The 22071-nt window shown below is 41.7% G+C and overlaps 2 protein-coding genes across 2 annotated transcripts in view; both read left to right on the top strand.

The window, feature by feature from the left end:
* LOC135203540 (uncharacterized) overlaps positions 1-13057 on the top strand; it is a 25979-nt gene extending 12922 nt beyond the window's left edge. The window contains exons 4-5 of the mRNA XM_064233276.1: positions 12483-12643; positions 12936-13057. Coding sequence (XP_064089346.1) covers positions 12483-12643; positions 12936-13057 — 283 coding nt within the window. The remainder of the gene's footprint in view (positions 1-12482; positions 12644-12935) is intronic.
* On the top strand, positions 12543-22071 carry LOC135204263 (uncharacterized). Its single transcript, XM_064234392.1, has 8 exons — positions 12543-12643; positions 12936-13052; positions 13267-13389; positions 18871-19055; positions 20413-20529; positions 21238-21408; positions 21645-21851; positions 21954-22071. The coding sequence occupies exons 3-8, from the start codon at positions 13298-13300 to the stop codon at positions 22013-22015; spliced, it is 834 nt and encodes a 277-aa protein (XP_064090462.1). The 5' UTR covers positions 12543-12643; positions 12936-13052; positions 13267-13297; the 3' UTR covers positions 22016-22071.

Below are 22071 nucleotides of genomic sequence, written 5' to 3'. Positions count from 1 at the left end.
TCAAGCGTTGGAGGATACTGGACTTCGTGACTGATCCTAAGGCCAAGAGGAGAAGATTAAATTCTTCTTCATCTTCAAGCCAGGACTGTCACATCCCGGTCAGCAACAAAGTAAAGAAGTTGTGGCTGGTAAGCTTAACGCTAACGGACGAAGTCGTTTACAGGCGTCTGAATGAGCGAAAGCATCGATGTGCACTGAGATAGTGGCCGCCGTGGAGATGTCAGAAGAGACGACAGTTTAAGAGAGGACTACACTGCCGTTGGTAAAATCAACGATGATTAGGAAGGATTCAACAAGGAATAAGGAACAGATACCAGTGTCGCCTGTAAGACCTTTTAAGATACGAAGAAAGGATGAGAGAGCTCCCATTAAAAGGTCGAATAATAAAGAGTTGGTAACCCTCTTCTGATACGCTGGTGGATGGAGTTGTTCAGATCAATGAGAGATCAAGGCCGAATTCCACCCCGACGGTCGTTGGAGACGTTATTAATGGAGATAGAGAGGAAATTAGCTTGGTTTTGAGAGAGCCTTCATCTTGGAGATATAGCCGGGGTTCTAGCTCTAGATCTGTGAGCAGAGAAGGAGTTAGCTTGTCTTGTTCTCCTACTGACTATTTGAGATAGAGCCGTCGGCGGCCATCAGAGATCAAAGATGCTGCGGGCGTAGGGTCGGACAGCCATGACGCACCCGTACGTTTGTCAGCGGATAGGAGTGAGCTAGCTTCTCCTGCGGCTGAACACAATCCGATAGAACTGGAGGAAGGAGAAAACCAGGAGTTTCTGGCTTTTTATGCGGAGGTGGTTGACTTTGATTCGTCAATTCAGTAACCTTTCGGGGAGCAAAGAGACACCCGCCAGTATGCTTCCTCCAGGAATAGACATGGTGTTTGGACTGAAAAAGGATTTGAAGGTGTCTTATGAATTACTTTGCTCAAGTCATGCGGAGTCAGTTTTTACAACAACCGTAACTGCACGGAATTGCTGGAAGGATAATTCCTTAAGACGAATAGATCATTTAATTTTATTTCCCCCCCAATGGTGAAACATAGGAAATATTATACAACTCCAATTGTTCCTTGTTGCTATCTAGACAAATTAACCCGAGATGTGGTTAGGTTAAAACCTGGATTAACCTTGGATCAAGTTAAGATGGAATGCCCTTCGATGACATGTCAGGAGGCTGCTACTTTTGGAAGCAACAGCTTCTTATGTTTTTCAGACTGCTTCTTGGTTAGACCTATGGTCAACACCAGTGGCAAAAATTGCATCCTCAGAAGTAAAGAGAAAAGTAGTGGATGAGTCAATGTTTATTAGATTGCTACAATCAGGTTCCAAAGCAATTGCATACTTGACAAATTTAAGTCCCAATGTTTGGGCAGATATCCTGTTGATGAGGAGAAGATGCCGCTTTGGCTAGATTAAGCCTGCACTGTTGATTTGGATTCCCTGCTAGCATTGAGGATGGGGATGTCCTAGAAGTCTCAATTGCTGTTGCCAGAGGGCATACTGGAATATGCTATAGATAGAAGAAGGATGGACACTACAGCAGGCAGTTAGGAAAATACCTGGAACTCAAGCTAATCCTATTGAAGCTAAGCATCAGCAAATACCTCGTAAGAAGCCAGTGAGACATAACATGTTTAATAGAGAAAGAAGACCCTCTTCCCCAAAGAAGTTAGCTCATCGGGCCCTTTCACAATAGAACCAACAGAGGAAGGGGTATTAGGGAAGGGGAGAGGTTCAAGATGATAGGATGGGCTCCTCTCATCACTCAGCCACCACCTGGGGGCCTGTCTGGCAAATCACTGGAAGGTGTAGCAGGAATATGGAGCAGAGCAGTGGGGTGATGGATGTTCTCAGAGTCGGTTTATTTGATTCCGTTCGAAGTAACCCCACCCTTGACGGAACAACCATTACCGCACCTGGCTTATGCTCAGGAACCTCACAAGGCTTTCATTCTGCTAGAGGAAGTGAAGAGGATGATGGACAAAGTGGCTGTGGAACAAGTATCGATTCCGTCAAAGGGGTTTTACACCCGCATTTTCCTTATCCCCAAAGCCAAAGGGGATTGGAGGACAATAATAGATCTGTCAACATTGAATCTGTTTATAAGAAAAACCAGATTCAGGAGGGAGACCCCAAAGATGTTCTAGCAGCAGTCATGGTCAAGGACTTTATTGCTGGCAATAGACTTGAAGGACGCATACTTTCAGATCCCAGTCCATCAGTCTTCCAGGAAATTTCTCCACTTCAGTCTTGCAGAGAAGATTTCCAATTCAGAGTCCTGTGCTTTTGGTTGACAACGTGTCTGCAAGTTTTTACAAGGGTTTTCACTCTCCTGTAGACGTGGGCGCATGCTCAGGGGATCAGGCTAATAAGGTACCTAGACGATTGGCTGGTGATAGCAGTCAAGAGAAAAATTGCTTTGGGACAGGGTTACCCTTCTGCAGTTTTGTCACAGCCTAGGAATTGAGATAAATCAGAAGTCGCAGTTGGATCCAAGTCAACGGCTGGTGTATCTGGGTATGATTATAAACACAGTAAAAGCCAAAGTGTTCCTAGCAAGAACCAGAGGGTAGAGAAATGCAAATAAGTGGTGAATGCCTTTCTGGAAAAGCAGACACAGCCAGCAAGACAGTGGCAAGTAGTACTAGGAATTCTAACTCCTTGGAGAAGCTGGTACCACAAGGGAGGCTACACCTTCGATCTGTGCAATGGAGGATGAAGGAGTTTTGGTTGCCTTCGCTAGATCACCCATATAAGTAAATTCCCTTGGCGACAGAGGTGAGGAAAGACCTACTGTGGTGGGTGCAGGACAACAATCTGACAGTGGGAGTTCCCTTCAGCAACCCTCTCTGGACCTCTTGCTGTTCTCAGATGCGTTCACTCGAAGGTGGGGAACACACATGGAGGAGCTGATGATTTCAGTGAAATGGAGTTGCGAGGACAGAGAACTCCATATTAACATGTTGGAATTAAAAGCAGTGTTTCTGGCACTGCAGGAATTCCGGGAGAGGGTGTAGGGGCAATCAGTGGTATTGATGTCGGACAACACCACAGTAATAGCTTTTGTAAAAACAAGCAAGGAGGCCTGGTATCTCGGCAGTAGCACATGATGACAGTTCAACTTCATCAGTGAGCTGTAGAGAACGTAGTAGACATCAGGGCCAGATATATTCCAGGAAAAAGAAACATAGTGGCCGACAAGTTGAGCCGGAGGGATCAGATCCTGGGAACGGAGTGGTCCTTGCATCAGGAGGTAGTGGACAGAATGGTCATATTGTGGGAAAGGCAGATCATAGACCTAATCTCAACCGGGTACAACAAAAAGTTGGAAGTGTATTGTTCAGTAGTCCCAGACGTAGGGGCAGTAGCAGAAGAGGCGTTGCAACACCCATGGGACAATCTGGACGTGTACGCATTTCATCCATTTTTGTTTAATTCCGTCAGGTTCTGAACAAGGTAATGCGGTCTCAGAACCTCAAAATGACTCTGGTAGTGCCTTTAGGCTTTCCGGATCTGTTGGAACTCCTAATAGACATGCTGAGAGAGTTACCTCCGTGGAACAACATACTATGTCAGCCGCATGTGGAGATGTACCACCAGTCAGTGAAGTCCCTTTCAATACATGGATGGAGACTGTCAAGTATCTCCTGCGAGCGAGAGGTTTTTTCTCAGAAAGCAGCAACACAGATGCAGAAAATATCAGAGGGTCATCTGCAGCAGTCTACCAAGAAAAATTGTCACCATACTGTGATTGTGTCATAGAGGGAACTTGGTCTCCACTCGGAACCACTATTCAACATTAGCAGATTTTCTGATATATCTCAGGACAGAAAGGCATATCTGTATCTGCTGTAAAGGGGTACAGGGCTGCTCTAGCCTCGGTCCTACGCATGGAAGGTGTGGACATTTCTTCTTCATGGGAGTTGGTTATGTTAATGAAGAGTTTTGAGCAGTCTGGTTCTCCGAAGGAACTAAAAGCCCCAGATTGGGATTTGACCATGGTACTGAGTAGTCTTACAAAACCCCCCTACGAGCCATTGAGACGTCCACAGATAGGAGCTTGACCCTAAGACAGTCTTCTTATTGGCCCTAGCCTCAACCAAAGGGTGGGGGGGGAACTGCATGGTCTGTCATATGGTGAAGCATTCAAGAGTTGGAAGTCTATGGTATTCAAGTTTGTCCCAGAATTCGTAACCAAAACTCAAAACCCACAGTAGTAGATGGCAGATTCGACTCCTTTTCAATACCTTCTCTAGCAGAATTTGTAGACAATGACAAGGAAGAATGCTTCTGTGTCCCATCAAGAGTATACTAAGAGCGTACTTAAGGAGAACGAGGCATCTCAGGCCAGGGTGCCGAGGCTGGTTTTAAGTACTGGAACGCAACAAAAAGGAAGTGTCTAGGAACACAATGTCGTTTGGCTGAGAGAAACGATCAGGAATGCATACATGGCAGAAGACAGGGGGTCAAATAGCCTGGAGAGGGCTAGAGCTCAAGACATCAGGGGCTTGAGCACTTCTTGGCATTCAAGAAGAATATTTCTGTAGAGAGAATTTTGAAAGCGGGTATTTGGGAACGCCAAACAACATTTACTTCTTTTTATTTAAAAGGTGTTGCCCATAGATCCTTGGACACTTTTTCCTTGGGTTCAGTGGTGGTGGCCCAGCAGGTGGTATAGCTCATCTAGTACCCCTGGCGTGTCAGTTTGTGTCTAGTCTAAGGTGAAGGTATGAAAGTAGAATGAATGAGATGACTGGTCTTTCTTCTTTACTACTTTCTTTCTACTCCTTTACCTACGGGCAGGATGAGAGAGTACCATCATGAGCTGTAACGGACTAGATGCAGGTGAGGTGGTCGCCATACTGTAAAGATAATCTAGAGTATAGTATAATTTTTGTACATGCAACTTCCCCGGCAGATATATACTTAGCTATAGTCTCTGACGTCCCGACAGAATTCAAAACTCGCGGCACACGCGACAGGTAGGTCAGGTGACCAGCCCACTCCCGCCGCTGGGTGGCGGGACTGGGAACCATTCCCGTTTTCAAATCAGATTTATTCTGTCGCCGGTAGCAACAACAACGTTGTTGCTACCTCCTGCTTAGATCTTTTTTTTCTCGTTGGCCGAGGATTATCTGTTTGACCTTTGGTGATGTATATTGATCTTTGGCTTTGGCATACGCTTATCGTGGACCGTTTTTTGGATTTTGGATTGGATACTCTTTAAAATGTCTGACGTGGTACCTGTATTTAGAGTGTGTACGAAAGAGGAATGTAAGGTGAGGCTACCGAAAGCTTCGGTGGATCCTCACACGGTCTGTAGAAAATGTAGGGGGAATGATTGTTCTGCAACTAATACCTGTCTTGAATGTGAGAGTTTGACAGAGGTTGAATGGAAGAACTTGGCTGCTTATGTAAGGAAACTTGAGAAAGACAGAGTTAGGAGGGCTTCCATCAGAAGCTCGAGTAGATCCTGCTCTATTGAGCAGGAAGTAGCTCCTAACTCTTCTGTTAATTCTCCTGCTCATAGTTTGGTTTCAGCCCCTTCCCCCAGCAGCGAACCTGTGGATGCGTCTACGGAAATGGCTGCAATGAGAGCCTCTATAATCAACTTAAAATCGCAACTGCAAGCGATGAAGGATACAGGTAAGCGCAGTGACGTGTGCAGTGATTTGTGCAGTGTCCCCAGTGAAGTGGAGGGGGCGTCTGACCGACTCCGCATTGCTCCTAGGCCTAGACCTCTTTCAGACTCCCATGACCAAGGGAGGAGGAATGTCGAAAGCTGCAAGGGGGATGTAGAGTATTCCCAACGGTCAGGCGTCCCTTCGGCAGATCCTGTAGCCGCTTCCCAGGCTGCCAAGGACAGCTATTGCAAAAGCGTCCTCAGGAAGTGCTTTTCTGACTCGGACTCTTCGTCTCCAAGAAGAGGATGGAGTTCTGCCTCTAAGTCGCGCCCTCTTAAGAGAGCCTGGAAGCCGCCAGCAAGCGAAACTTTGCATTCCAGTCCTGAACCTTTTCCGGAGTATTCTCCTGCTCGTAAGAAGAGAGCGCCGAGATCTCCTGACTCTTCTCCGGAAGGTTTTGCTTATAAGACGAAGGAAGTTTTGGTAGGACTCCAGCAGCAGTTGTCCACCTTGGTAGGAGTTCTTTCAGAAGGCTCTTCTCGGAAGAAAGACGTTTCTCTTCCCATCAAGAGTTCAGTTAGGAGAGCCTCAGATAGTAGGCGCTCTGGCGCCAGCAGACGCTCCTCGCCTGAAAGGGAATTTTCGTCCCACGAAACCTTCTTCAGTTGCTTACGACCTGAATCGTATGTCCTCTCCTTCTAAGCGCGCTGATCGAAAACTCCCTTCGAGGAAGAGTTCTCCCAGGAGTTTTTCTCGAGGCGCTTGCGCCTCTCCTGACAAGTACCAGGAGCCTGAGAGCCTCCTTCTGTCTGATTATTCGCGGATCTCTCGTGAGAGAATCCGTTCGTCTAAGCGCTCCGGGAGAGAAGAGAGCCCCTCTCTTTTCAGAGCTCCTCAAGAAGGTAGGAGCATTCGTTCATCCTCCAGACGATCTTCGAAGGAACAACCCTCTCCTTCTGGCAAGTGCCCAGAAATCAGGAGGCCTTTAGGATCTTATAGATATCCTTCTAAGGACTCAAGAGTCTCGCCGAGTAGGCACCAGGATTTTGACAAGTGCTCTTCGCCTCCCAGGAGGTCTAGGAGAGAATCAAGCGCCTCTCCTACTGGAGGCCAGGATCAAAGGAGCTATTCGCCTTCTAGGCGCATTCACCAGGACACAAGCGCCTCTTCTACTTGGCGACAGGAGCAAGGAGTTCTCCTTTCTCCTCGCAGGCGCTCTTCGCCTCCCAGGCGCCCTCACCAGGACGCAAGCGCCTCTCCTTCTTGGCGCCAGGAACAAGGCGTTCTCCTTTCTCCTCGCAGGCGCTCTTCGCCTCCCAGGCGCCCTCACCAGGACGCAAGCGCCTCTCCTTCTTGGCGCCAGGAACAAGGCGTTCTCCTTTCTCCTCGCAGGCGCGCTTCGCCTCACAGGCGCCTTATCCAGGACGCAAGCGCCTCTCCTGGCAGGCGCAAGGAGCAGATCAGAAGCCCGAGTATAGGGGAGCTCCATAGGCCTCACACAAGCGCCTCTCCTGTCAAGCTCCTAGAAACTAGGAAACTCCAGGACTCGTGCAGGAAGGAGGATAGGAGCAAGTATTCGGATAATATCCAACAAGTGGATCTTGACTCTCCTTCAGATAGGAATCGTGAGAGAAAGAGGCTTCTTTCTCCGGATCGAACTCCAGGAAAGGGAAGAATGTGTTCTCCTCATAAGGATCTTTCTCCTGGGAAGCCCTCTTCTCCTGCAGCTCCGTTGGAAGAAGTTTCGGAAGAAGAAATCCCCAAAGATGCAGGAGTTTCTGACTATAAGAGACTAGCTTCTCTTCTGTTGCAAGTGTTTGGAGACTCTCTACGCCCGTCGGATCCCCCTTCTCCAGGGTCTTTGTTATCCAGTACGAAACTGTCGAAGTCCCCCTCCTTCGTCAGGATGACCCCTACTCTTTCTATGAGAAAGTCTCTTAAGAGTCTTGAGAGCTGGCTCAGATCGAGAAAGGAAGCGGGGAAGACGGTATTCGCTTGTCCTCCTTCCAAGCTGACGGGTAAACCGGGTATGTGGTATGACACCAAGGAGCCGATGGGCCTGGGACTCCCTTCGTCCTCAGACGCTGACTTTTCCGCCCTGGTGGATTCGTCAAGACGACGCTCTCTGCAATCTGCAAAAGCCTCTTGGGGGATGTGTGAGGTAGATCATCTCATCAAGGGCCTGTTCAAGACTCTTGAAGTCTTTAATTTTATGGACTGGGCTTTAGGAGCATTAGCCAAGAAGTCTCAAGACCCAGACTTCGTTAGCATGGAAGAGTTGGGTAGCGTGTTAACTTGCCTAGACAAGGCGGTTATGGATGGCTCCAATGAGGTTGCATCCCTTTTTGGATCCTGTATTTTGAAGAAGAGGGCAGTGTTTAGCTCCTTCTTAACGAAATCTGTTTCGCCTCTTCAGAGATCCTCCCTTTTGTACGCGCCCCTCTCTAGTCACCTCTTTCCTCAGGAAATCGTGAAGGATATTTCGAGGACCTTATCAGAAAAGGCCACACAGGACCTGTTGGCCCAGTCGGCTAAAAGGCTTAAACCTGCTGTTCAGGTAACGAAGAGGAGAAAGTTCCCTTCCAGCAGCCTTTTTCGGGGAAGGTCCGCCCCTAGATCCTCTCTTAGAAGTAGACGATCGGAGAAGAGAGGAAGGTCTTCTCGAAGGCCGTTCGTCAAGAACCAATGAGACTGCTGTCCTCCAGACAAAAGTGGGTGCCAGGCTTCTAAACTTTTACAAAACTTGGGCACAGAAAGGTGCCGATGCCTGGTCCCTATCCATCCTAAAGAAAGGATACTTAATCCCCTTCAGGGAAAAACCTCCCTTGACTACAACTCCAAGGGAGTTGACAGCAAATTACAAGGACTCTGTCAAGAAACAAGAGCCTTATACATCTCGGGGAGCAGATGCTTTACAAGGAAGCCATAGAGGAAGTAAAAGATCTCTTCACAGGACTGATGAAAAAAGGTGGGCGCACTGGCTTCATCTCGAAGGGATTCGAATATCCTTGTATCTAGACGATTGGCTGATACGAGCACAGTCGCGAGTCAGATGTCTGGAGGACTTAAATCTGACATTGAAGTTAACACAGTCCTTGGGACTGTTAGTAAACCTAGAGAAATCCCAGATGATTCCCCAGCAGAACATTGTTTATCTGGGGATTCGGATGGATTCTCGGGGTTTTCATGTATTTCCATCACAGGAAAGACAGAACCGCTGCTTGGAAAAAGTAGCAACCTTCCTAGAGAAAGAACAATGTTCCGCGAGGGAATGGATGAGTCTTCTGGGGACCCTTTCCTCGTTGGAACAGTTCATTTCTTTAGGAAGGCTTCACCTAAGGCCTTTACAGTTCTTTACAGTTTGGGATCAGAGGTCCCAAATCTGTCCGATTCCTTCCAGATTTCGAAGAAAATAAAGGAGGACCTTCTTTGGTGGTATGAATCCGTGCAGGCTCAACGCAAGGGAGTATCCCTTTCACGTTCCGAACCCTCGGCTAGTGGTTATATTCCGACGCCTTCAAGATTCGGGGCGGGGTGAGGGGGGCCACTCTAGGGACGAGAGAAGTGTCAGGCACCTGGCGTGGAGAACAGGTGTCCTGGTACATCAATTGTTTAAAGGAATTGAACAGCGATTCACCTGTCTCTCATACACTTCGAGGCTCAGATCTCAGGTTCAGTCCTGCAGATCAATTTGGACAATACAACAGCCTTAGCTTACATCAGGAAGCAAGGAGGGACACACTCGTTCTCCCTTTACGAAAAGGCAAAAGAATTACTGCTTTGGGCAAAAGAGAGAAAGATCACTCTCCTGACAAGATTCATTCAAGGGGAGAAAAATGTAAGAGCCGACCTTCTGAGCAGGAAGGACCAAGTACTGCCTACAGAATGGACCTTGCATCAAGAGGTATGCAACAGACTATGGAACCTCTGGGGAGACAAATATAGATCTATTTGCCACCCATTGGAACAACAGGCTGGAAAATTACTGCTCCCCGATCGCCGACCCAAGGGCGTTGCTGTGGACGGCCTTCTCCTCGATTGGTCCGGAATAGACGGATATGCTTTTCCACCGTTCAGATCGTATCAGAAGTGGTAAGAAAATTTGCAGCAGCAGAGGGAGCCAAACTGACCCTCATAGTTTCCCCGTTCTGGCCAGCGCAAAACTGGTACACAGAGGTACTGGGATGGATAGTAGACTTTCCGAGATCTCTCCCAAACAGGAGCGATCTTCTCAAACAACCCCACTTCGACAGGTATCACAAAAACCTGCCTGCTCTCGTTCTGACTGCCTTCAGACTATCGAAGGACTTGTCAGAACGAGAGGTTTTTCTCGAGAAGTGTGAAAGCTATCGCAAGAGCAAGGAGGCCATCTACTATTCGAGTCTACCAGTCGAATTGGGATGTGTTTCGCAGATGGTGTAGAACTCGGAAAATATCCTCTTCCAGTACCTCTGTGACAGATATAGCTGATTTCCTCCTTTACTTGAAGGAAAAAGGTAATCTAGCAGTCGCTACGATTAAGGGCTATAAAAGTATGCTTTCGTCAGTCTTCAGGCATAGAGGCCTTAACATTTCAGAAGACAAAGATCTACATGATCTGATTAGATCTTTCGAGATGTCGAAGACTAAATCATTAGAGCACCAAGTTGGAACCTGGATGTGGTCCTAAAGTACTTGATGACCCCCCAAATTTGAACCTCCACGTAAGGCTACGTTTTAGAGATTTAACAAGGAAGTCGTTATTCCTGGTCGCGCTAGCCTCAGCAAAACGGGGTAAGCGAGCTACAAGCCTTAGAGCATAATGTTGGCTTCAGGAACGACTCGGCGTTTTGTTCCTTCAAACCACTGTTTCTGGCGAAGAATGAAAACCCTTCGAAACCTTGGCCTAGAACCTTCGAGGTAAAAGGACTTTCGTCTCTAGTGGGAACAGAACAAGAAAGGGCTCTTTGCCAGTTTAGAAGCCTTAAGTTCTACTTAGAGAGGAAGAACAAACTGAAGGGGAATAAGGATAGTTTATGGTGCTCAGTTAGAGATCCCAAAGACAAATCTCAAAAAATGCTCAGGCGTTCTTCATCAAAGATGTAATCAAGGAAGCCCATTTAGCGTGTAAAGAAGAACAACTGGACCTCCTTAGAGTTAAAGCTCACGAGGTAAGAGCAGTCGCTACCTCTTTAGCATTCCACAAGAACTTGTTTATACAGACACTCGTGAATCAACTTTTTGGAGATGCAATTCAGTCTTTGCATCTCATTACTTGAGAGACATTCAAGTGACGTATGATAAATGCTTTACTCTAGGAGCTTACGTATCTGCGGATTCGTTGCTGGGACAGGGAGCTGACCCAATCCTTTTTAGTTTTATTATGTTAGGGTTTTTAATGGTTTTTGGTGCGTTTATTTGGTCGATTGAAAGAGGGTGCAGGAGTTGACCCCTTTCAAATCGTAGTTCTAACATGTTAGTGTGGTCAGGTGGTCGGATTGGTTGTTATGCTCCTTATAGTGTCTTAGTTACCTAAAGCTCTATCATGTAAGAGGGTTAGCCCCCGTTGGTATGATACAGGTCAAGGTTCTGCCATGTAAGTGGGTCAGCCCCCATTGTACGATCCAAGAAAAGGCTCTGCCATGTAAGCGGGTAAGCCCCCATTGGCATGATCCGAAAGGGTTATCAGTCGCAGGTCTCATCCTCTCTGAAACTCTGGTGGCAAGCAGACTCATAGATAGTATCAATGAAGTCTTCTTCCATATCAGGTAGGAACCAAGGTTGTTTTTTAATATACCTACAACGTATGTTGTTTCTACGTTTTTATATTCATAAATATTTATTATGTAACTGTCTCTTGCCCTCCACCAAGGGTGTCAATCAGCTAAGTATATATCTGCCGGGGAAGTTGCATGTACAAAAATGATATTGTTAGTATACAATAAAGTTTTGTACATACTTACCCGGCAGATATATACAATTAATGGCCGCCCAGCCTCCCCTCAGGAGACAGGTGGAAGAGAAAAATCTGATTAGAAAACGGGAATGGTTCCTAGTCCCGCCACCCAGCGGCGGGAGTGGGCTGGTCACCTGACCTACCTGTCGCGTGTGCCGCGAGTTTTTGAATTCTGTCGGGATTTCAGAGACTATAGCTAAGTATATATCTGCCGGGTAAGTATGTACAAAACTTTATTGTATACTAACAATATCATTTTCAGTAGCAACACACTCCTCTCAATAATAGGGAGAGAGAAAGGTGATAATAGATCCAGATACAAGGGACCAAGGGACAGGAGGAGTGGTTTATGAGAATGGATTGTTCTCCATCTTCCCCATGTAATAAACCATGCATCGTAGGAACACACAGAAAAGGAAAACCAATAGATTCTCATATATCTTTGGTTCAAGGGTTAATAGTCCATTGTCTTAGAATACATCTACTATTTGTAAATGGATAAAATGGCAAACTCCCATTCAGTTATGGAGACTTACCTCCCACCCTAAGTAAGTCTATCCTAATGTTAAGACCGAAGGTTTGTTTCGTATGTGAACAAATGACAAATTTTTAACCAATTTGTATTTTTCATAACTAACAAACCTGAGGTCTTAACAGATAAAGGCCCACCTCTAACCACCCCTCTAGCAGTCTAAACTGGGTTGGAAGAGTAACTGTTGGGTCACAGGACGCCAAGGGCATTATGGGTACTACATACCCTGTGACCTGGTATAGGTGCCAATAGTCCATGGATCTCACAAGTTTATTATTAATTCTACCAGTTTCCAGCTTGGCACTAGTATTATCCTAATGTTAAGACTTCAGGTTTGTTAGTTATGAAAAATACAAATTGGTTAATTTGTCATTTTTGTGTTTAAGCTGGAATAAGTTCTTATTGAATTATTTCCAATTGCCTCTAGGTGCCAAAGTCTACCCAGTTTTTCCAACATACAAATCTGCATTGCTAGCTGAGGGTCAGTTGAAAGGACTAAGGCTTTTGGATAAAATACTAAATGTAAAGATGATGTGTAACACATCAGGTAAGACTTCACTTTTTGTACCTGGATGATTGTATATGGCAGTGCTGTATCTAATGTGCTGTTATATTGACTAACAAATAGGTAATGAGATTTTAGTGGGCTTCATTTACTTGGTAAATATATAGCATATACTCCAATTTATTCAAACTATCCTTCTCTAGGAGTTTGCCTTTAAAGCAAATGTTTTATGTTTAAAGTGTGTTTATTTTGGTTTTGATTTTTCATCTTGTTTTGATGGTCAAGCAGATTCAATGGAGAGCAGTTAGGGCTTGAATAAATTGCATTTTTCCAGGTAAGGAACCAGTGTTGAAGTTGGATGAAGAAATGAAAATTCGCAACCACGCTCTTCTTGTACTTGGGGACTATGAAAACATCATGGTGTCAGTTGCCAAAACAATTGCTGAATCAGGTTAGTCTTGTCATATCTGATTATTCTTAATATTCAACATTTTTTCCAATAAGTGTACATGTAGATATAACAACTTGCCAGGAGGATTAGATTCTGTGAAACCATGTATTAGTTGAGAAGTCTGGAAATTTTTGTAGTATTTAAAAACTAAGTTGTCTAGGAGGTTGTGATGCTTTCAGTTGCATAAAAGAATAATGCTTACATTATATTTTAGGTGTTAATGTGTACAGCTTTAAGACAAAGTTATGTACAAGGAAAGTTGTGCTTCCCATCAGTTATGTCATGACTATCATTCTGCGGAAGACCGAAGACGTAATCCCCTGCTTTATAATTACAGGTGACTATTTTTTTTCTTTTATTTTTTCGTGGGATCCGTATTTTGAAGGTGGTTTTATGCCATCTTACTGTCACTTTCCCTTCTAGCGCTGAATGACCTATTAGGTCCCAGCGCTTGGCTTTTGGTCTAAATTTTATATTCTATTAGTATACTGTGTTCCCAAGGGGAAGTGTTTTGCATGTAATTTTGTGTGAGCGCTGGGCGCCTTGAAATAACCCAGCATACTCAGGCTACATTGAAGGAAATATAATCAGGGTTGGTCTTAGAGCTAAGAATCGTATGGAAAATGTTAAATTTCTTTTTAAAATTTTGCTAAAATCATCTTGAAACTCAGTTTTTCCTAAAATTTGTTACACATTCAAAACCCTTGGCAAAAACAATTGTATTCCATAGCTGAACACTTTGACATTCAGTCAGTTCACACATTAACCGGCAAAGAAATGAGTTGCCCTTGTCTATGAATATTTCTAATGCAGATACTCGGCTAATTTTTCATCAGTAACCCATAGCTGAGAACTTTCGGAAAACTAAAGGCAGTAAGTCTTGAAAAACAAAAAAAATATGATTATTTCTATATTCCATGTAGTATACAATGGAACAAGTAATCTATCTAATATATATCCAGATATTTTATACAAGTAACTTTCCAAGTACCAAGTACAGGCAGTCCTCGGTTAATGGCGATCCGGTTTTACAGGGCTTGTCTAGCTCCGTAAAATCTGCAATTTATGATGCCATAACAAGCCGAGTTTTAGTTAATGGTGCTGATAATACGTAGAAGAGGCGCCATTAAAACGAAAACTTGGGTGACATAAACACCATAAATTGCAGAGTTTCAGTTAATACCGAGAATAGAACACCACACCAATAACCGGAGAATGCCTGTAATTACTTTGCTAACAATTATGCTTGCACAGCTCCTAAAGTTAATATTCGTGGTAACGCGGCTGTTTGCCAAGAGCCGGGGGAGGGACAGTAGCTGTTTGGCGTTGTCATTATTTTATTCCATGCAACTGACAACAATCGTTCTGTGCGTTCATGATTCATTAGTTGTTCTTGCTGAAGTCGGTGACATACAGTAATAGCCCGAACTTATGCAATTCGAGTTGCACGAATTCACAATATACCACGAACTTTTCATTGGAACCTAACTAATTTTCATACACAAGTTTTTCAATATAGTGCAGGCATTTGTGAATCCTCCAGAAACACTGCAAAACCCTGCAAATACGTGTGTTTAATTTACTATGTAAATTTATAAGTTTTAAAGCTTTTATTTGTAAAATCCTTACTAGAAATTAAGTATTTTTATTTTGCACATGCATAAATCTGATGCATAGGTATAATTACAGTACCTACAGTTAATGAATATACTTTTACAAGATGCGATACCCATTCACAAAGTTACTGCAATTTTCAAGGATGATATCCCTTCAGAAACTGTTTAATTTCTACAATTAGTGTAAGTTTTCATGCTTGTAAGTGTAACATCGTCATGGAAATTTTGTGTATACTATTTCACCCTCTGCAAAATGTTAACTATATCTTAGTTTTACAAGACCACTGAGCTGATTGACAGCTTTCCTAGGCTGGCCCAAAGGAGTAGGTATTTTTACGTGGCTAGGAAACAATTGGCTACCTAGGAACGGGACCTACAGCTTATTGTGGGATCCGAACCACATTACATCGAGGAATGAATTTCTATCACCAGAAATAAATTCCTCTGGTTCCACGTTGGCAGAGCCGAGAATCGAACTTCGGACCACCGAATTGGTAGCTGAGCACGACGTCTACTCGGCCAACGGGGAACTTTCACCCTCTGCAAATGTTACCTATATATACATACATGTTTCTTTACTCTTTATTTTATGACACATGAATTTTTCCTAGTGACACAAAAAAAATGTCTCTTACTCTGAGGGAAAAAGAAAATGGTATCCCATGAATTAGGGCCGGAAATGTTAGTATACGTACAAAAATATACACCAAGAATTTTATTTTTTTTTTAAGAATATTGTGTTAGGGTATTGTCAAACTAACTTTTAAATCAAATTACAGTAACTTTAGTTTTATTTAAAAGTTAGCTTAATACTGAAGGAGCATGATTAGGGTTATATTTAGTGTTCAAACTCTAGAAGCAAACATTTTTAGAGACCCAAACTTGCGCGAAACTTCCCCTTGCGCGAGGGTGTCTGAAACCTAACCTCGCATAAGTTTGGGTATTACTGAACTAACTTTAGTTTTCTCGAGCTGTTGCCCGTTTTGATTTGCTTTTTACAATGAGCTTATTTTCTTTTATTTAGCTATGTATGGCCTAAAGGAATGATGTCAACATAAAGATTTTATTTAAAGCAATTATTAACCAACGACTTGCATGTAGCTCCCTGTTGGTAAGTAGAGTCTTGGCCTGAAGCGATGGTGTTTTTATTTTTTAAAATTCAATAATTACATTAGAGTAGTTATTTACTAACGGCTTGTGAATAGCCTATACCTGATGAACAATCCATGAATGCAAAGAATTTGGCCTAATTGAATGGCCTCTACATCCAAGAACTACTTTTATGGCAGTTATTAAACCGGTGACTTGCATGTAGCCTAAGCCTGGTAGAAAATCATAAAGGTAAAAGTTTTTTCCTTAAAAATATGACGTAACATCTGATAATTTCTTTTAAGACAACTATTCCTGTTGACAGCAAGTAGCCAGCTTGATGATAATCTGAATTTAAATAAAATAACAAATAAACAAACGAGATTCGACCTGCTCGAAGGCTATGAAATACGCTTTCAGTTGACTGTGTAACACTACCAAAATACGGTTATATAACTGGAAAATAACAACAAGACTCCCACCGATGTAGAGGCGACTCTTGGCACGCCGCTGCACCACTACAAGGTTAAGATGAGCACTAACCAGAGGCAGTAATTGTCAGCTGTAGCTCTCTTACCAGGCGAGGAAGCAACAAGCACTGTTTCAGTGTTAGCCACCTTTTTTTAGTTCAAATTGTTGACATAATGTGTTGAATTAGAATAGTCCATTTACCCCTCCCACCTTGCAATGTCGGATTCAGCTAAGTAATCATTTAGTAAGTTCCTTGTTAAAAAAAATGCTATTTTTATGATTAAAATAAATTTTATTCACCAAGTAATTACTAAATCAGATCTCTCCCTCCTCCCCTCTTATTTTCCATGAACTTTGCCGTGGCTTAACCCTTGAACGCCGAAGGGGTATAATAAAAATCGTCTCCTGTATGCCGGCGGGGTCTGGGAATGAGCGCCGAATCGGATTTTTTTTTTTTTTTTTTTTTTTTTTATCAACAGCACGCTTAGTTTTCAAGATTAAGGGTTCATTTTTGGCTCCTTTTTTTTCATTGCATGAAGTTTAGTATGCAACCATCAGAAATGAAAAAAAAATATTATCATATATAAATAATGAGATATATGATAGCACAAAAACAAAATTTCATATATAATTGTATTCAAATCGCACTGTGAGCAAAACGGTTAAAGCTAATGAGTTAATTTTTTTCTGTTGTAATCCACACTTAATTGCAATCATTTTGGTATATAACACATTGTAAAACAATCAAGGCAACACAGAGAAAATATTATCACAAAGTGATGCATGAATTTGTAACGTGCAGACGTAAAAAAAAACCGTTTTCAAAAATTCACCATAAATCGAAATATTGTGCTAGAGACTTCCCGTTTGTTGCAAAATGAAGGTAATTGATTGAATATTACTAGACTGTAAGTGTTGTAGCTTACAATTGCAGTTTTCGACCATTTCGGTCGAGTTAAAGTTGACCGAAGGACGAATTTTTTCTATTTATCGTTATTTATATGAAAATATTTCAAAACTGATAAAAGCTACAACCATAGGTTGTTTTTTGTTGTATTTACAGGAAATTGCGCACATTTTCATACATAAAACTTTTATGTAACTGCTAATTTAAAATGGTGCAAACATTACGACAATCGGACAAAACAATTTCTGATTTTTTTCGGAAGTTACCGCGCGGAGGTAAGGAAAATTATTATTTTTTTTTTTTTTCATAAATTCACCATAAATAGAAATATTGCGCTAGAGACTTCCAATTTGTTGCACAATAAAGGTAAATGATTGAATATTACTAGAATATAGAGTTTTAACTTAAAATTGCTTTTTTTTGTTTTTTACATTTCTATTCAAATTGTTGACATAATGTGTGATTTTGGCACTTATAGTTATTTATATGAAAATATTTCAAAACTGATAAAAGTTACAACCATGGGATGTTTTTGGTTGCATTATACAGGAAATTGCGCACATTTCCATATATAAAACTTTATGTAACGGCTAATTCGAAATGGCGCAAAGATTACGACAATCAGACAAAAAAATTTATGATTTTTATGGAAGAATTACTGCGCGGACGTAAGGAAAAAGTTTTTTCATAAATTCACCATAAATCGAAATATTGTGCTAGAGACTTCCAATTTATTGCAAAATGAAGGTAAATAATTTAATATTACTAGAATATAAGAGTTTTAGCTTACAATTGCGTTTTTCGACCATTTCAGTATAGTCAAAGTTGACCGAAGGTTGAAATTTTGGCACTTATCGTTGATGAAAATATTTCAGAACTGATAAAAGTTACAACCATGAGTTGTTTTTTGTTGTATTCTACATGAAATTGCGCACATTTTCATACATAATACTCCATGTAACGACTAATTTAAAATTATGCAAAAATTATGTCAAAGTGACTAAATAATTTGAGATGTGTCGCTGATACTTTTTAGTGCGATAAGAAAGAAATTCGCGCTTGCGCGCCTGCGTAACGATTGTAAACAAAACAACACCGTGATCCGTGAGTTCCCAGCATCCCCCAAGGCGCGTGATTCAAAAGTTTTCTCCTATTAGGCCTATAACTATTTTTCCGCGAATTTTTAAAAAACTTTTTTATATCGACGTACCATACGTCCAATCGGCACCCAACAGATAATTTATATCGACGTTTAATACATCCAATCGGCGTTAAAGGGTTAACTAAGAAAAACGCCATACAGCTACTGTCACTTCCAAGCTCCCTTTCCAGTGGGGACGGAGGCCTGGTTCAACCCCCTTCCCCCCCTTCTTGGTAACCGCCGCGTTACCCATGAATTTTGAATTTTGAATTTAGGATGCCGTGTGAGCATAATCATTAGCTAAGCAATTACTACTTGGTAAGTATTACATAAAATCTAGTTTTAGTATAAAAATGTCATTTTTTGTGACATTGATAGTCAGTGGGCAGTAAATTCAGTGTTTAGACTTGGCATTGTCCAGCTCTTGATCAGCATCTGTCGCTGCTGCCCCCTTTACTTATATTTATGCAGAATCAAGGTGTAAGCATTGGGACAGGACATATATGACATATGTCCTTGTATTGGTGGTTTTGAAGTTAAATGAAGCTCCTGCTCTGACTGGTAGCTTTTACTATAGTATTTTGTTTTTTTCAGTTCTACAATGTGTAATACGGTCCGAAACTCCAAGGAATGTAAAAGGCATGACGAATGTGAGGATGCTCATTCAACAGTTGAAATACTATTTCACAAAACAAAATTTCGCAGTCATATTTGCGTTGGATGGTCCACTCTTCGTGCTTGCCCTATGGGTGATAAAGTTTGCCCATTTGCTCATCCAGGTAGGTACCTATTTTTGAAAAGAGGATCATTGCTAAATCGGGCATTTCTTTCTACCCTTTGCTGTAGTGGGAAAGGAAATCTGACCTATGATTGAGCGAGGGAGGGATATTTCACCATTAATTGCAGTATTTGCCTAGATATCTGGATTAATTCAACTAAAGCCCTTTCAAACCAAAGTTTTTGGTGTTGCTGTACAATTGAGCTATGATAAAAGTGTTGAGGATTATCGTTTTTAGGTATATAAACTTGAAATTAATGTTGAGTATTTGGAAAGACCAATTTAAAATGCTTTGTTACAACAGTCCTTGGAAAATTATAGTATTCTGTCTAAATTGCAACATTCTTAAAAAATAACAGTATTTTTGTAGTTTTTAGTGCAGTTTTTGGTGCTCTGAGTGGCGTAATTTGAGCTGTACTTAAGGTTCTCTGGTCTCGCCAATTTTCACAGCTTCTTTAAAAAAAAGTTCTTTTGCTCCAGCTGCGCGAGTCAAATCTTGCGATTTAGCGATCTCTTGAACTTGATTTTCTAATCAGTCAAATGCATCCTAAAGCCTATCGACAAAATGTGACGTCCATAAGGTGAGACACGTCTCGGTGCTGTCATATATGAGAATATTATTTTGTTATAGGTACACAAATAAAATAGGAGTGTGGCATGAAAATCTCATCTTAATCTGTGTGCAAGCTAAAGCATTGAGTAAGACTAGAACTGGTGGAACAGTGGCTGGTCACAGAATTCTTGCAATTGGTTGAATGAGACAAGGTTAATGGATGAAAAATAGCAGAAGGCAGTAGATCGCAGCTGGAGGCTGCCTTGAGTACTATCTACAATGTACTCTGAAGGGTTTTTGCCAGGAACATTAAAATGTGTAACCAAGTTTACCTTGGAAAGTATATTCATTGCATAATATTATTTGAGTTATATTTTATGGTCTTATCCATTTATACACTGTAGGCATTACTGGAGGTTCTTTGCAGTGTCCGTTCAGCCCCTAGCTGTAATGCCTTTCATTCCTTTTACTGTATTTCCATTCATACTCTTGCCTCCATCTTTCTTTCCACCTTCTATCAATTGTTGTTGAAAGACTTTAAATTGAGACCTACATCTTTGAAGTATATAGTTCGTAATTTTGAAATTGTAATAATACCAGTCAAACAGTTCATTTTATCCTTGAAAAAGATTAAGAGAAAATTTGTTTCCGAACTAGAAGTAGTGCAAGTCTCAATGGATATACTTTATTATTCTGTCATTATATGAAAGATGTACATGGCAGTTAGAAAACCAGTCAAATTTTTTAAAATTTTGTTCAAAATTTGTATAATTGGAAATTCTCTCAACAAAATTTTATTTTTCAGATTGCCCAGATTTATTTTTTCATCCTGATTGGGAAGACCTTTATGTAGAAGGACTGCACAACACCCTTCTTTTCCTATCTGGGGCCATCTTGAACCATTTTAGACTTCAGTTATCAGGTGGAGTGTACTCTATTTTCTATATTTTTCAAGTTTGGACACTGATGCTGTAGAGAATAAATTTTTTATACACTTTTTAACTCTCAAATAGAAAAAAACTAATTGATATGGATGAAGACCAATAGGAAGGCTTATAACAGATCAGGCATAAAGTGTAAAAACCTGAAGGCAGTTATTGTAACGAAGTCAAACATTACTTTTCCTGTCATTTACCAGAGATTTTCATTGAAAGCCTTGAGACTTTTGTCATTGCTGTCTTCCTGGACATTCATTGCTAGGTTTCACTTCCTTTGTTTATGAAGTTAGTTTTCATTTTACAGTGTTTGATGGGAAATGAATTTTAGTGTCTTCTAGTTTAATGGTACATATATAACCCATCATCTTCAGTGCACCTCATGCAGTGCACTGTAGGCATTGTTTAAGGGTTTCTTTGCAAGCTTCCATTTGGCCCCCAGCAGCAACCTCTCTCATTATTTTTACTGTACCTCCATTCATATGATCTTTCTTCCATCTTAGTTTCTACCTCACCTAACAATTGTTTCTTTGTGCAATTGCGAGGTTTTCTTACTGTTACACCTTTCAAAGCTCCTTGACTCTCTGTTTCCCTTTCAGCACTAGATGGCATCATAGATCCCAGTGCTTGGCCTTTTGCCTATATTTTATATTTCTTTCCATTCCAGTATTGAATGGAACTTCATATATTTACAGGCTCGCGGAATGAGGTTGGTCACAGTACTCAACGTTCAGTCCCTTGCGTCCGTATTTTGGTGATCACTCCATCAGCAGATATGGTGAAATTGTATGCACAGGCTGTAAAGGAACTTGCTCTAACTTGTAACATGGAGGTTACAGCTGTTACTTTAGGGACAGCAACTCGAGGTATTGAAGTGTTTTTTTATCTTAATTGATGTCTGTCCCTTCTTTGTCTCTCAAACTTAGATAATCCTATTTAATGCTCTATAGTTATTGGGAATGTTAGGTTTCTCTTGCCTTGACTTGGCCTCTTTTAAGTTAGTTATAAGGATAATTTGTCTCATGGCAGACTATATGGAGTCTGTCATTAGATACATGTTCTAAATTATTCTGTTGAATTAATATAAAGCTTTATTCGGCAGATTCTTCAGTTTTGATTGGGACACCGGCTTCACTCTCAAAACTTCTTGCAGAAGAAAAAAGCAAAACCTCACGAAAACAGCATTCAGGAAAAGCATTGGGAACAATCAGCAATATAAGAGCTATAATTCTTGATGATGCATCCTCTGTGTTGAAGGAATTTTCTTCAGTATCTCATCAAGCATTAGAAAGATTGTTGGGTACACCAGGTTAGTGTATTTTCTTAAAAAATAAGAAGAGTGGATTTATGAACAATTCGAGTAAAGGGCAATTGGAGATGAATAGTTTCATCATTAAATGTATACTTTCAGGTATCAATAAAGTGGCAATCTCGGAAGTGATCAGTGTCAGTGAAGTATATCAAAACCAGTAGGCTCTTCAATTGCAAGTTGAAAGAGCTACCAGTTCGAGAACAACCTCAGTCTGGTA

Source organism: Macrobrachium nipponense, chromosome 24, assembly GCF_015104395.2.
Source record: "Macrobrachium nipponense isolate FS-2020 chromosome 24, ASM1510439v2, whole genome shotgun sequence".
Lineage (NCBI taxonomy): Eukaryota > Metazoa > Arthropoda > Malacostraca > Decapoda > Palaemonidae > Macrobrachium > Macrobrachium nipponense.
This window is presented reverse-complemented; position numbering and strand designations above follow the sequence as displayed.

Excerpts from the sequence above, each read along its gene's own strand:
- LOC135204263 (XM_064234392.1), top strand. The coding sequence starts at position 13,298 with ATGTACAAGGAAAGTTGTGCTTCCCATCAGTTATGTCATGACTATCAT. Across the intron at positions 13,390-18,870 it reads CCCCTGCTTTATAATTACAG|TTCTACAATGTGTAATACGG; the intron begins GTGACTATTTTT and ends TGTTTTTTTCAG. Across the intron at positions 19,056-20,412 it reads TTGCCCATTTGCTCATCCAG|ATTGCCCAGATTTATTTTTT; the intron begins GTAGGTACCTAT and ends TTTATTTTTCAG.